Raw genomic sequence first — 15,027 nt, 5'->3', positions numbered from 1 at the left:
GTTGGGGGAAAAGATCAAAAGCAATATGAGAAAATATTATTTTACTGAAAGAGTAGTAGATCCTTGGAACAAACTTCCAGCAGACATGATTGGTAAATCCACAGGAACTGAATTTAAACATGTCTGGGATAAACATGTATCTATCCTAAGATAAAATACAGGAAATAGTATAAGGGCAGACTAGATGGACCATGAGGTCTTTTTTCTGCCATCAATCTTCTATGTTTCTATGCTTTCAAGAGCAATTTAATTTATGTTATTATTGTACCATGACTATCGTGGAGCCAGGTACGTCCCTCCAGAGATACGTACCACCCACTCCCACTTAGTCTTTCGTAAAGCTTTAAAAACCTACCTTTGTTGGCAGGCATGGGGGCCATGATAAGACTGTCTCCAGCTGATACGAGATATGATTGGATTAGATGAATGTGTGTGAGTGTACATGGGGTCTTTTAAAATGTTTTAGTAAATTTTCATATTTTATAGTTATTAGATTTTGTATACATTGTTATATTTAATGTTGTACGCCGGCCTGAGTCGCCTCGAGAAGGGAGGCATAGAAATCAAAATAAATGAATGAATGAATAGAGAAAGAAAGAAAGAAACTCAACACTCACCTCAGTGGCAACATCCATATGCACCACAAAATATTTGCCTGGTGCAGGTTTGAAAAGGATGTAGATATAGCGACCAGTGAGGCCCAAAGACTGGGTGCCAGTTTTGGGAAGCTGGAGGTAGTTGCTGGCCGGAACAGCCCCGCTAATGCGATACACTGTCCCTTTCAAAGTCTTGTCCTGAATGGAGAGAACAAGCAGGCTTTAACATTTGGCTTCGCACAGGGAAGCAGAAGGAGCTCCCGTTGCTTGTCTCAGCTTCTGCCAACCTAGCCGGTCACATCACTCTGGAGACTACTCCAGACTGCGCTGGCTATTCGGATTAGAAATGGAGATGAATATCCTGCACCCTAGAGTCAGGAACAGCTAGCACTTATGTGCAGAGGAACCTTTGCCTTATACAGTGGTACCTCTACTTACGAACGCCTCTACTGACGAACTTTTCAAGATACGAACCCGGTGTTTAAGAATTGTTTGCCTCGTCTTAAGAATCATTTTCACCTTACAAACCCGAGCCCGTGTGTGTGTGTGTGCTCTCTTATTTATTTATTTATTTATTCAATTTTTATGCCGCCCTCCTCCTTAGACACAGGGCGGCTTACAACATGTTAGCAACAGCACTTTTTAACAGAGCCAGCATACTGCCCCCATAATCCGGTCCTCATTTTATCCACCTCGGAAGGACGGAAGGCTGAGTCAACCTTGAGCGGGTGATGAGATTTGAACCGCTGACCTACAGATCTAAAGTCAGCTTCAGTGGCCTGCAGTACAGCACTCTACCTGTTGCGCACCCCTCCCCGCGCTCTTACTGCGCATGCGCTCTCTTACTGCCGCAGGGATTCCCCTGCCTTCTGACTGCCATCGCCGGGATTTTCCATTTGCTTGTCGCCCCGCCGGGATTCCCCGCCTCTGGACTGCCCATATTGACTGTTGCCGGCTGAAGCGCCTGGGATTTTCCCTTTGCTTTCTAGCAGCTGGAAAGCGGTGGGGGGAATTTGAGGAGGGGGCTCAGGACACTAGTGGGAAGACAGACCCTCCTCCTCCCGGTTGGAACAATGGGTGTCAGTATCCATTCATGGTATCCATCCTAAAAGTCCTTGAAACTTTTCTTTAAAACTTTTGACAGCATCGCGGCCAATTCCTTGCTGGGGAAGCCAAGGCAGCCCCTTCTGTTAAGGGCGGGCAAAAGACGTCCGGGTCCCCTTCGGCTTTCACTCGCCTGCATTTCAGGAAGCGGCGTCACTTATCCACACGTCCCTCCGAGCGGGCAGGGAGAGCCCGGCTTGTCCGCCCGCTTTCGGCCAAAGAGTTAGGAAGCCGGTCATATGCCAGACGGCGGAAGACGACGAAGCGGGGACGGAGCAGCTGGGCGAAATGCCCCCTTTCCTCCCCCTCCCCCTCCTCCTGAGCCCGTGAGGACAGCCACACGCTGCCCTTTGTCTTCCCGGCCAAAGAAGCGGCGGTCAGTTGAAGCTGCAGCCCGGAGTCCTAATCTGGCCACCGCTTCGCCTCCCTCCGCTTGATCCTTGGCAGCCCCAGTGAGCCTGCACAGCTTCTCCATCCAGGAGAAACTGCTCCGAGTCCTCCTCGCCCCTCCTGCCCATGAGCCGGTTGAATTGCAACTGCTGCCCGCCAGGACCCTCCAAAGCCAGCCGGCCACACTTGTCTCTCCTCTCTCTTGCCCAGCGGGCGACGAAGCGCTTTGAGGGGATGTCCGGCTCAGGGTCCGGAGTTGCCCCTCCTTGGCACCCCTAAGCCGAGTCGGTGGCTCCCTGCTTCTCTGAGCTTCCCCTCAAAAACCCCAAAGCCGGGCCGCCGCCGCCATAGCTTTGTTCCTGGCTGCCTTGAGCGGAGCCCACCGGCTCTTCTGTAACTTTGCCTCACAAACACCTCACAAACTCTCCCCCCATGCACGCCTGCAGGTGAGTGTCTCCCATTCTGTCCTCCTCATCCCACTGTCCCATCCCTCCCCTCTCCCCCAAAGACTTTCTCCTGTCCTGGGGAAACTTTCACCTGCGATAGGGACAAAGGATATAGCTTGTATCATCTGGCGCCAAAATCCATCCATCCATCTATCTAGAGGCTTGCTAGAGAACGGAGAGGAAAAAGTTTAAATTTTGGAGTGGGACAATGTGGAAAGTGGGCAGACAAGCCGGGCTCTCCCTGCCTGCTCAGAGGGACCTGCGGACGAATGACACGGCCTCCTGAAATGCAGGTGAGCGAGAGCCGAAGGGGCCCTGGGCGTCTTTTGCCCGCCCTTAACTGAAGGGGCTGCCTTGGCTTCCCCAGTGAGGAATCAGTCAGGATGCTGCCAAAAGTTTAAAAGAAACATTTCGGAGACTTTTAGGAGCTGGCATGGATGGATACTGACACCCACTGGTCCCAACCGGGAGCTTAGCATCTCGAGCCCCCTCCTCAAATACCCCCCACCACTTTCCAGCCACTTAAAAAAGAAACACAAGTGGACAGAGCGCAGAAAAGGGAACATGGGCACGTTTTGGGGGTGTTTGAAAAATTCTCTTTCAAAGGCGAGGGGAAACTTAGCCCGGGTGGGAAATGTTCTGCGCGGCTTCGCGTGGTATCCGTTTTTTGGAGAGGGGGCTTCAAATTTTTTCTCCTTCGTTCCTCCTATTTATGACCACAAGGGAGCCCTGAAGGGACTCCCCCGGAGGAAGCAAGTGCCAGGCACGGAGCCAGGGACCCTCGTCTGAAGCTGAAATGCCGGGATTCTCCTTTGCCACCGTTGCCAAAAACTTTCAAGGAGGGTGGAAGCTCCGCCGGCTGACAAGCCTCCAGGCAGCTTCCCGCGCATGTCAATCCACCCAAGAGGCTCCCTCTGGGCAGCCTCCACTGTCTTCCCCCCCCTCCACCCGCACCGGAACAAGGATCCGAATGCCGGCAGTAATAAGGCAAAAGGGGTGAGTTTTTGGATTGCACACATTATTCACTTTTACATTGATTCCTATGGGAAAAATTGCTTCTTACGAACTTTTCTACTTACGAACCTGGTCATGGAACGAATTAAGTTCGTAAGTAGAGGTACCGCTGTATGTAATTCTGGTGAAGTTAAGGCAACCCTAAACCATGTTCTCTCCCATAATCTAGGTTCAGGTGTCAGAGTAAGCAAATGACAGAATACCATAGGAAACTGAGCGAATGCAATTTATGTTGAAGCTCCTGAGAGAAATGTCAGAGGATTTGGCCTTACCATAAAGGTTGTCACGTCCCCATCCTTGGTAGATCTTTTCCATTCTTCTACTTTAAAATGTTTGAAGATGTTCAGATAAGGATGCTGCCACACTGGGAAGGGAGAGGGTGTAGGGGAGGAGGGTTGGAATAAAAGAGCAGTGAGTCACCAATTAGTATTCCCAACACTAAATTTTTCCCTTCATTCTGAGTAGGCTTCCAGTATAGAGATTTTAAAATTATGACAGAAGAAACCTGAAGGTAAAGTGCTATAGTTAAACAGAACTCAAAACAATGGACAAAATACAATATAAAAAGCATATAAAAGCATACATATACACAGACACAGACATATCTCTACATATATCTATAGCTAAATGTAATGTCTGTCTATCTATCTTTCTATCTTTCTTTCTATCTACCGGTATCTCTCTCTCTCATCACTGGCTCAAGGTTGATTCAGCCTTCCATACTTCCGAGGTGGGTAAAATGAGGACCCGGATTGTGGGGGCAATATGCTAGCTCTGTTAAAAAGTGCTGTTGCTAACCTGTTGTAAGCCGCCCTGAGTCTAAGGAGAAGGGCTGCATTAAAAATTGAATAAAATAAATAAATAAATAAATAAATAAATCTATCTATCTACCTACCTATCAATCAATCAATGTATCAATCTATCAATCAATCAATCATCTAATCTATCTATTTATCAATCTATCTATCAATCTGCATATACATAGAAATAGATATACATATGCACATACATGCACATAAACGAGGATATACATGATGCACTTAAATATATATAGATTTATACCTATACGCACACATCTGTACATATATACTGTACATTGTACATATACACCAATTGCTGTAAGCTGTTCTTTCTCTAGTTCTTCTATATTTTAATAACATGCAACAGGCACTGCAGACATTCCAAAGCTGTGCAGTTCAACCGTTAGCCTCCTAGCCAGTTGGGAGAACAGCTGCACCTGATGGATTTTTACCTGTGATTCAGTTGATCCAATCTGATCTCTCCAACTGGTGAAGACTGTATTAACCCATCTAACTACTGTTATTGTTATATTTTGGCATGTTGTATTTTACATATGATATTGTTATATATACACTGCTCAAAAAATAAAGGGAACACTTAAACAACACAATATAACTCCAAATAAATCAAACTTCTGTGAAATCAAACTGTCCACTTAGGAAGCAACACTGACAATCAATTTCACAGGCTGTTGTGCACATTCAATGAGAATATTTCATTCGTTCAGATCTAGGATGTGTTATTTGAGTGTTCTCTTTACTTTTTTGAGCAAGTGTATTTCCCTACATTTTTGGATTTTGCACCCTCTCCCTCTCTCAGATTCTAAGCCAACAGACACAGCTATGGAGGAGGCAGGCAGGCAGGCATCCAAGTGATGAAGCAGTCCCTTACATTTACTGGTACAGTAGTTACGATAAAATGGGAGATAAGAAAAGCAAGGGATGAATAAAAAGATTAAGAAAAGTGAGTAAGCAATATGGCTTAAAATTAAAAGGCTAGAGAAAGAATAACTATCTTGGTAAATTAATCTAATAGAAAATTAATTTGGGAGGAAAATTCTTTGAAATTAATTGGTGGAATCCCAGAAGACAAAATTAAGGTGGGGTTTTTTTTGGAAGCAGTACTATTTACTGACCCCTCGCATCCTGGACACAAACTACTTCAACTCCTAACCTCAAAACGTCGCTACAGAGCACTGCACACCAAGACAACTAGACACAAGAAAAGTTTTTTCCCGAATGCCATCACTCTTGCTAGATAAATAATTCCCTCAACACTGTCAGACTTTTTACTAAGTCTGCACTTCTATTTCTACTAGTTTTTCTCATCATTCCTATTATGCCTGTCGCATCTATTTAAATGCAATATATATGACCCCGGCCGGACCCCCCGGCTCACCTTTGGCCATGGCTGCCCAGCTTGGCCCGGCTCGGCTTCCCGCCGCTGCCGTCGAACTGCCCGCGTTAGCTGCCCACGACCATAGAGTCGCCTCAAAGAAAGAAGGGGGGGCGTACTCTCCCCAGGGCTGGAGAAGCCGCTTCGGACCATAGAGCTGAGTCTAGAGAGGAGAAAAGAAGCCTCTATTTCCGGTTTTAGAGATATAGACTGACGCTTTTAGAGAAGAGGGGGAGCGGCTCTCTACATTCCTATATCCATGGGGGAGCTGCTTCGTTAGCAGCGCCCCTGCTCGTTTCCCCCCTCCCGCCCTTTCCTGCATTTTCGCCGCAAAACCAAAAGTCGGTTTATCTAAATCGTGCATATTTTTAAAAATGTGACATAAGCATATAAACTGTTTGCAACGGAAGTGGTAAGCCCAACTACATAGAGCAGGGGTCTCCAACCTTGGCCACTTTAAGACTTGGGGACTTCAACTCCCAGAATTCCTCAGCCAGCCGGGAGTTGAAGTCCCCAAGTCTTAAAGTGGCCAAGGTTGGAAAGTGGAAACCCCTGACATAGACGTCTATTTCCATTAACATTGGACCTCAAAGAGGCTTTAATAGCAATTTTAGGGTATCTTTGATGAATAAACAAGAATTTTAATGTTGAATAAATTCATGTAATGCTTTCATGCAGTGGTTCTCAAAGGGAAGAACTTTTTATTTTGGCAACTTTCAGATGCAGGTGGAACCCATTTATTTATCTATTTATTTATTATTTAGATTTGTATGCCGCCCCTCTCAGCAGACTTTATTTATTTCTCAAGTACCTATTGGTAATATACAAAGATATAACACTATTTATATACTTGATATTGATGCTAATAAGAGGAAAACATTAGGACAGGGACGGTAGGCAGGCTGGTGCACTTATGCACTCCCCTTAATTTTCACTACAGCTATTATTATTAGTTTTCTCATCCTTCCCATCACTCATCTCCCACTTATGACTAACTTGTTGCTGGAATCCTTACAATTTATATTAATGTTGTTTCCTGACTGATTATTTGTACCCTATGTTGTACCTCATGATTTTTGACAAATGTATCTTTTCTTTTATGTACAGACAGCATATGCACCTTGTGTGTCCAATCATACTTGGCTAAGAATAGAATAGAATAGAATTTTATTGGCCAAATGTGATTGGACACACAAAGAATTTGTCTTGGTGCAAAGGCTCTCAGCGTACATAAAAGAAAAAGATACATTTGTCAAGAATCATTTAGTACAACACTTGATGATTGTCATAGGAGTCAAATAGGCAATGAAGAAACAATCAATATTAATAAAAATCTTAGGATACAAGCAAAAAGTTACAGTCATACAGTCCTAAGTGGGAGGAAAAGGATGATAAATGATGAGAAAAACTAGAAGAAATAGAAGTGCAGATTTAGTAAAAAGTCTGACAGTGTTGAGGGAATTATTTGTTTAGTAGAGTGATGGCGTTGGGGAATTCTGTTTCTCAGAATCCCCCAATTCAGCTTGTTGAGGGATTACTCCAGAGGAGGTCTCCTCAGGAGTAAAACTGGGGTCTAGAAGGCCACTCCCCTTGTGTACTTTAAGGACATCAGAAGCAGCTAAGAAGCTGCAGAGAACAAGGTTTGAGAAATCCATCTGATCAGAGTGTCTGAAAGACCTCTCCTTTGTTTTCTCTGCTGCCTTGTCAAGAACTACCACTAGGCATTTTGCCAACACTCTGAAGCTACATAACATATCAAAACCTAATTGCCCTTCTTGGCTTTAAAACTCTTTGAACTAATACTAACTATTAATGAAGATTAATTAGTAGTTGGTTGATTGGCAAAAAAAGACTGTGTGTAGATTGGTGTGTGCATATTCACTGCTAAGTAGTTTATTGGTGGTGTTTGAATTAAATAAGTGCATACAGACTGGGTGTTGTGTGACTTGAGTATGTGCTTTGTACAATGGAAGGAAGGAAGAAAAAAACCACAGAGAATTATAAGTTATTTTATTGACTTTCCAGTTTCTGCACAAAGTTCACCCACCTCACTCCTGTTGCCTCGAAGAAATCATAAGAACAGTAATATCCCTGTGATAACATTAACACAATCAATAGACCATTGGCGTATTCCAAGTCCTTGGGAAAAACTCGATAGGTACCGAAAAATGCCAGGCTCAGTCTAAATATGGATGACAGTGTGATCAACCATAATAATATTAATAATAATAATAATAATAATAATAATAATAATAATATCAACAGGAGTATGTTGGGTGCAATTCTGTACAACTTCCAGTAAAGCAGTCTACATTTGTGTGGACAGTCTTGTTTTTCAAGACAAGGTTAGGCAATTCCTTCTTCAATTCTCTTTATTGGAGGTAACAGCGGCAACGGATAAAAGATCCCTGCTTGATTATGTACAGACAGCCCTCAATGTACGACCACAACCGAGGCCATGATTTCTGTTGTTAAGCGAGACAGTTTGTTTGCCCCACTGGATGACCAATTCTTGCCTCTGTTATTAAGCAAAACGCTGCCATGAGTAAGTTAGTCATCGCGTTGTTAAGCGAATCTGGCTTCCCCGTTGACTCTTCTTCTCAGAAGAACGCAAAAGAGGATCGCATGACCTTGGAACACAGCAACAGTCATAAGTATGAACTGAGTGCCCAGCGTCTGAATGTTGACCACGTGATTATGAAGATGCTACAAAGGTTTTAAGTGTGACAAAATTAACCACCACAAATAGCTCTTTTTTTTCCACCACCGTTATCACTTTGATCACTAAACAAACTGTTCCAATTCAAGGATTACCAGTATTCTCTCTCCAAAGCAGCTTCTGAACATAATAAGAGGCCTGCTGAATCTTGTCCCAATTGCCTCCTTATTGATCCTTGTCCTTGCAGGCAAAGCGAAAAGAAGTTTTTCAAGGAAATGGTGCCATTCATTCCTCATTAAAAGTTTCTCACCTGTCCATTTGATTCCTTTTCATATCTCTGTACAATTATTTCAGACATTTCTTTCTGGATAAATAGCATTTTTTTCCCGTCAATGTCCCTGTTTGAGGAAAACTACTGTATTTTTTGGAGTATAAGACTCACCTTTTTCCTTCCTAAAAGGGCTGAAAATTTGGGTGCATCTTATACTCTGAATGTAGCTTTTTTTAAAGTCCTAACTAGATGCTAACGATCTTCCTAGCTCTTACTTTGCATGTTTTTTCATTATTACTCTCTGCAAAGAATGTTTTCCAAGCCCTAAATGTTTGCAGGGTTTTTTCCATTGTTCTACTTGCTCAGACTGTTTCTTTCCAGGTGCTAATGATGTTCCCAGCTCTTACTGGCTTGCACCTCTTTCATTGTTATTCTTTCCGGATAAGGTTTTTTTAAAGCCCTAGCCAGGAGATAAAATAATATACCTAGTAGGCAGATTTTCCCCCCTATTTTCCTCCCCAAAAACTAAGGTGCTGCTTATACTCCAGTGTGTCTTATACTCCGAAAAATACAGTAATACTTGCAAAAATCAAAGTTTTCCCCACTGAAAGGTTTCTTCATCACAAAAGTTTCTCAAAGACAACGGACTCATGATTGCAGGGTTTTTTTTAAATCACTCCACAGATTCAAGATATCTGAAATCTGCCCCAATTTCTTCTACATAATGCAGGTAGGCATCTAAAAATATCTCATTAGAAACTATACAACCCCCCCCCCCCCAACCACCGAAATATAAAGCTGAAGTTACCATAACCCCACTCCATTCGTTTTTGGCTAAAATTTTAAAAAAGGCTAATATTTAAACAAGGAGGCATATCCCCCAAATAAATAATCAAGTTGTGCCTATAAAATGATACAAATAATTAACTGAAGCCTTATTTCTTGTTTCCGTCAATGGAACTTAGGGATTTTTAAGTTCCATCCACCTAGCTGTATATACTGCATCTATAGATATATACATACACGCTCAGAAAATGCATGCACACTCACAGTCACACTCACACGTTCTTAAAGTGCCTATCCTAACTTGTGTTAGCTCTGACTTCCTAAAACAATTGCTTTCTTTAACACTGTGAAGGAGTTTTTGTGCCTTGTAAGAAATGAAATATTGCTTTGCTTAGCCCTTTATATATATACTATATATATAAGAGAGAAAGAGAGAGAGAGAGAAACAGAGAGAGAGAGAGAGGTTTTCGACCCTGAGCAAACCCATCGGGCAAAGTTCAGCTTCAATTATTGCTCACAGACCTGAGGAAATAAAAAGAGAAGAGAAAATCTGGTGCTCTTTTCAAGTTAGAGCTGTTTCAGTGCACGGTAGGGAAACAAGTGGGTATTTCTCAGTTCCATCACATTAGTCCAGGGATGTGCCATTCTTGGCAACTTGGAGACCTGTGGATTTCAACTCCCAGAATTCCATGCTGGCTAGGGGAATACTGGTAGTTGAAATCCAATTGTCTTAAACGCTGCCAATCCCTGCATTAGACAGTAACATGAAGGGTCTCTTAAGTTTCTGATTAGGTTTCCTGCTTGAAGTTACCCAGGAATGTGAATCTACCCAGCAGCCTTTTCAATGGTGTGTATGCCCACATCAGCACTTTGCAGCTCAATTCTGCTGTCCAGGCACATTGTTTGTACCTTGCTGGAACATCAATGGCATTGCCGATGCACGAACGAAGCTGACCAGGGGCCTGGAGGGGTTTTGTGTTGTTGGCTTGTGGCTCTAAAAGCCCTAAATAGGTAAGGCAACCTCAGCTAGCTCTACATTTGGGATCGAACGGTGCTGAGTGGGAAGAGCCCTTTAACCCTACGAATGTTGTAAAATCCATGCAAAAATGAATAGGTTGGCTATAATGTACAACTGGAGAGGGGCAGTCTTCAAGATTTAGAAGCTGTTTCAGTCTTTAGGGAGGAGAGAGAGAAAGGAGGGAGGGAGGAAAGAAGGAAGGAAGAAGGTAAAAAGCAAGGGAGGGAGGAAGGAAGGAAGGAGAGGGAGGGACAGAGGAAGGAAGGAAAGAAGGCAAAAAGAAGAGGAAGGAAGGAAGGATTTCAAGCTGGTTGATAACAGTATCCCTGGAGAATCTCCTCTGTGATCATCCCTGCAAGGCTGCCTTGAGCCACCATGAATCGCAGCCTTGAAGAAAGCATCTTGGTCCAGCCCTTTTGTAGCTCTGCCCATTTTTTTGACCAATGCTATCTGGAGACCAAGGAACTGCTCTGCGATTGAGCGGAGGAGGTGGTGGCTCCACTGAGTTGGGAAAATCCACTCGTGCACGACTCCAGACTGGTCATGGAGCCCCTGGAGAGCAAAGGAAGAAAGGAAAAAGCGTTATCTCTGGCACTTCATGATCCCCCAGGGCTTTGGCCCTCCCCTCCCCTCCCCTCGCTTGACTGATCCTCTTCTGCTCCGCTGAAGGCCCCAACATCCAGCATTTGTCTGCAGGGATCTCGTCTGTTGTTGGAAGGCATCAATTCTGCAAGAATTGCTCAGAGAGCAGATGGCCAAGAGCAGACAAGCATTGTTGCCTCCAACCCCCCAGGCTCTCCACGCCATTGTTCTTAGAGCCCATCAGAGACAGGAGTGTTCAGTGGCTGTGATGTATGTATGTATGTATGTATGTATGTATGTATGTATGTATGTATGTATGTATTTATTTATTTATTTATTTATTTATTTTGTCCAATACACAATAATACACAATGAAGGTTATAGAGCAGGGGTGGGCAATTAATTTTGCCATGGGGCTACATGAGAAAATGGGATGGTTTTAGAGGACCAGATTAATATAATTAACTCAGTTCTACACAATACTGTATATTATTGGGTAGAACTGAGTTAATTATATTATAATTATAAATTATAATTAGATATTATATTATATTATATTATATTTATATAGTTATATATTATAATTATAAATTAATTGCCCACCCCTTCCTTCCTTCCCTGTTCCCTCCATTTCTCCTTCCTTCCTTCCTTCCTTCCTTCCTTCCTCCCTCCTTCCTTCCTTCCCTCCTTCCTTCCTTCTTCAGATGGAGAGAAGCTTCTGTCTCTGATTTTCTCTGCCTTTTATTTCTGCTTTTGGGCAGTTCTTTACTTCTCTTTCAAAATATTCCTTTCAGGTGCCTCTCTTCAACTGACCTACATTGTCAGTTGAGAAAACAGTGGAGGCTTTGTCTGAAAGTAGCTTTGGATTCCTTTTCTTCCTCCTCCTCCCCTTTCCCCCCCCCCCCGAGAGGTGGGGGGGTTGCTTTAAATTTCTTGGAAAGGCCAATGAAACCAATTAACAATTTAAAAATGAGCATTTATTGGACTTTTGCAAAAGGGCATGGAAAGAGAATTTCTCCTTCCTTCCTTCCTCCATTTCTCCTTCCTTCCTCCCTTCCTCCCATCCTCCCTTCCTTCCTTCCAACCTCCGCGGGCCGGTCACAGACAGCAGGTGGGCCGCATCCAGCCCCCGGGCCACACTTTGCCCAGGTCTATTATAGAGGACATAGTAGAGAAGAAATATGAGATATAGGAGAGACTATAGGATAGGGGACGGAAAGCACTCTAGTGCGCTTATGTACGCCCTTACTGACCTCTTAGGAATCTGGAGAGGTCAACCGTGGATATTCTGTTCAGGTTCAGCTAAAAAATCACATTTCGCCTTTGCGGGAGTTAAGAGTCTCCAGATTCCAGTAAAAAAAAAAAAATCACTGAAATCTCGCATGCACAGAAGCAAAATCTCATTCAGATGTGCATGCTTGCACATCAAAGACATGGAGCTGCACACACAGTGCACCGATAGCATTGGGAACAGCAACCCCCGCCTGTCAGCCCTCTCCCCAAAAAGAGGGAGAGGAAGGCAAAGAGTGGGAGAGCAGTGGGATGGAACACATCTTCCTCCTAATGTGTAGAGTTTTTTGCATCTAATTTTAAGAAGTTTTTAAAATTTATAATACAATTAAAAACAAGCATTAAAAAATCAAAAAGACATGGACATGACGTGATATTCCAGTTTACATATTTCCATCAAATTATTTCTCTTCCTAAATATACAGTGGGTCTTTATCGCTATATAGCTACAAATATATTTCCATTTTATGCACAGTGTTAATTCCATTTTTCTTCTTTGATACTATGAAAATCTATACATCTCCTATTTATCACTATATTATAATCCCAACATTCCTCTTAAATTCCCACCATTAGTATAATTTGTCTGAAATTCCAGAGTATTCTGATTAATTTTTATCCTTTAGTTCCATTGGGAGTCTGTCCATTTCCAAGACAATATTTTGTGTAGGAGCTTGTCTTCTGTGGGGGTTACTTTGTTTTCCATTTTTGTACAAAGGCCAATCTAGCAGCAGTCAAAATGTGTAACATTCAATGAATAGTTATACCTAATAGGAAGAGTTCAGGTTTTAGTTCTGTTTTTAATATTAATATTTCTTCTAGCCATTTGTTTTATTTTATTCCAAAATTTACGTACTTTTGAGCATTTAATTTTTGAATTAAGATACAGAAAATAAAATAAAGGGAAAGCGAAATGTGCAAAAAAAATTAAAAAATTGAAATCAAAATAATAGAAATCGAAAAATAATAGAAATAGAAATAATAGAAATAGAAATAAAAATAATGGAAATTGAAATAATAGAAATTGAAATAGCAGAACCAGAAATTAAAATAATAGAAATAGAAAAAGAAATTGAAATAGAAATTGAAATAATAGAAATTGAAATAATAGAAATTGAAAAAGAAATAATAGAAATAGAAATAATAGAAACAGAAATGATGGAAACAGAATGTTTCATGTTTTATTTTATTCCAAAATTCACGTGCTTTTGAGCATCTAATTTTTGAGTTAACATACAGAAAATAAAATATAGAAAAAGCCAAATGTGCAAAAAAAATAAAAATATTGAAATAATAGAAATTGAAATAATAGAAATCGAAAAAGAAATAATAGAAATTGAAATAATAGAAATTGAAATAATAGAAATCGAAAAAGTAATAGAAATTGAAATAATAGAAATTGAAATAGTAGAAGCAGAAATTAAAATAATAGAAATCGAAAAAGAAATAATAGAAATCAAAATAATAGAAATGGAAATAGAAATAATAGAAATAGAAATAATAGAAATAGAAACAGAAATAATAGAAATAGAAATAATAGAAATAGAAATACTAGAAATAGAAATAATAGAAATAGAAACAGAAATAATAGAAATAGAAATAATAGAAACAGAAATAATAGAAATAGGAATAATAGGAATAGAAAAATAGAAATGGAAATAGAAATAATAGAAATGTAAATAGAAAAAGAAATAATAGAAATAATAGAAACAGAAATAATAGAAATAGAAATAATAGAAACAGAAATAATAGAAATAGAAATAATAGAAACAGAAATAATAGAAATAGAAATAATAGGAATAATAGGAATAATAGGAATAGAAAAATAGAAATGGAAATAGAAATAATAGAAATAATAGAAATAATAGAAATAATAGAAATAATAGAAATAATAGAAATAATAGAAATAATAGAAATAATAGAAATGGAAATAGAAAAAGAAATAATAGAAATAGAAATAATAGAAATAGAAAAATACATATGGAAATAATAGAAATGGAAATAGAAATAATGGAAATAGAAATAGTAGAAATGGAAACAGAAATCATAGAAATAGAAATCATAGAAATGGAAATAGAAATAATAGAAATAATAGAAATGGAAATAAAAAAAGAAATAATAGAAATAGAAATAATAGAAATAATTCCATGGAGAAAGGTTTTTCTGTGGACTAGCCTTCTAAAGATCAGTCAGGGCTGATCTCCTCTAGGACTGACCAGTTGGATCGCCTCCCTCATGGTCCAACTTTCACAGCCATCCATTGCAACTGGAAAAAACATCATCTTGACTATACAGTACACACTTTTGTTGGGCAGGGTGAAGTCTCTGCTTTTAAATATGTATTTATTTTATTTTATTTGGTTGGATTTCTATGCAGCCCTTCTCCGCAGACTCAGGGCAGCTTACAAAAATACAATAAATAGATCCCCCCAATAATTTGCCTGCCTACCTGAACTCCTTGGATGCAAGCACCTCGTAATAATACAGGATCTTGCACTTGTGATTAGAGGCCTGGAGCGTAGCCAAGACGTCGTCGACCCGGGAGAGGCTGGTCCCCGTGCAGGGAATTGGGCTGTGCATTTTCCACTGGAGGATGTAAAAACCTGGCCAGCGAGTCACATGGGAACCCTGCAAGCAGAGGCACGAGGAGAAACACAGGCAGGTGGGAATAAACA

General features: G+C 41.0%; 2 protein-coding genes across 5 annotated transcripts in view; both read right to left on the bottom strand.

Moving 5' to 3' along the window:
• LOC139172078 (WD repeat-containing protein 90-like) overlaps nt 1–5,833 on the bottom strand; it is an 88,689-nt gene extending 82,856 nt beyond the window's left edge. For all 4 annotated transcript variants that reach the window (XR_011559833.1, XM_070760806.1, XM_070760807.1 and 1 more), the window contains exons 1-3: nt 5,750–5,833; nt 3,823–3,914; nt 618–794 (exon numbers count right to left, since the gene is read on the bottom strand). Coding sequence is in view for 3 of the 4 variants with exons in the window: in XM_070760806.1 (XP_070616907.1) it covers nt 618–794; nt 3,823–3,914; nt 5,750–5,759 (279 nt within the window). In the remaining variant the exon portion in view is untranslated. The remainder of the gene's footprint in view (nt 1–617; nt 795–3,822; nt 3,915–5,749) is intronic.
• A 3,625-nt stretch (nt 5,834–9,458) lies between these two features.
• Nucleotides 9,459–15,027, bottom strand: part of SEC14L5 (SEC14 like lipid binding 5) — a 112,906-nt gene continuing 107,337 nt past the window's right edge. The window contains 2 exon segments of the mRNA XM_070761698.1: nt 9,459–11,032; nt 14,802–14,980. Coding sequence (XP_070617799.1) covers nt 10,927–11,032; nt 14,802–14,980 — 285 coding nt within the window. The 3' untranslated portion in view covers nt 9,459–10,926.

The sequence above is a fragment of the Erythrolamprus reginae genome, chromosome 9 (assembly GCF_031021105.1).
Source record: "Erythrolamprus reginae isolate rEryReg1 chromosome 9, rEryReg1.hap1, whole genome shotgun sequence".
In the NCBI taxonomy this organism is placed as follows: domain Eukaryota; kingdom Metazoa; phylum Chordata; class Lepidosauria; order Squamata; family Dipsadidae; genus Erythrolamprus; species Erythrolamprus reginae.
Note: the sequence above shows the minus strand (reverse complement) of the source record. Positions and strands in the feature narration are given on the sequence as shown.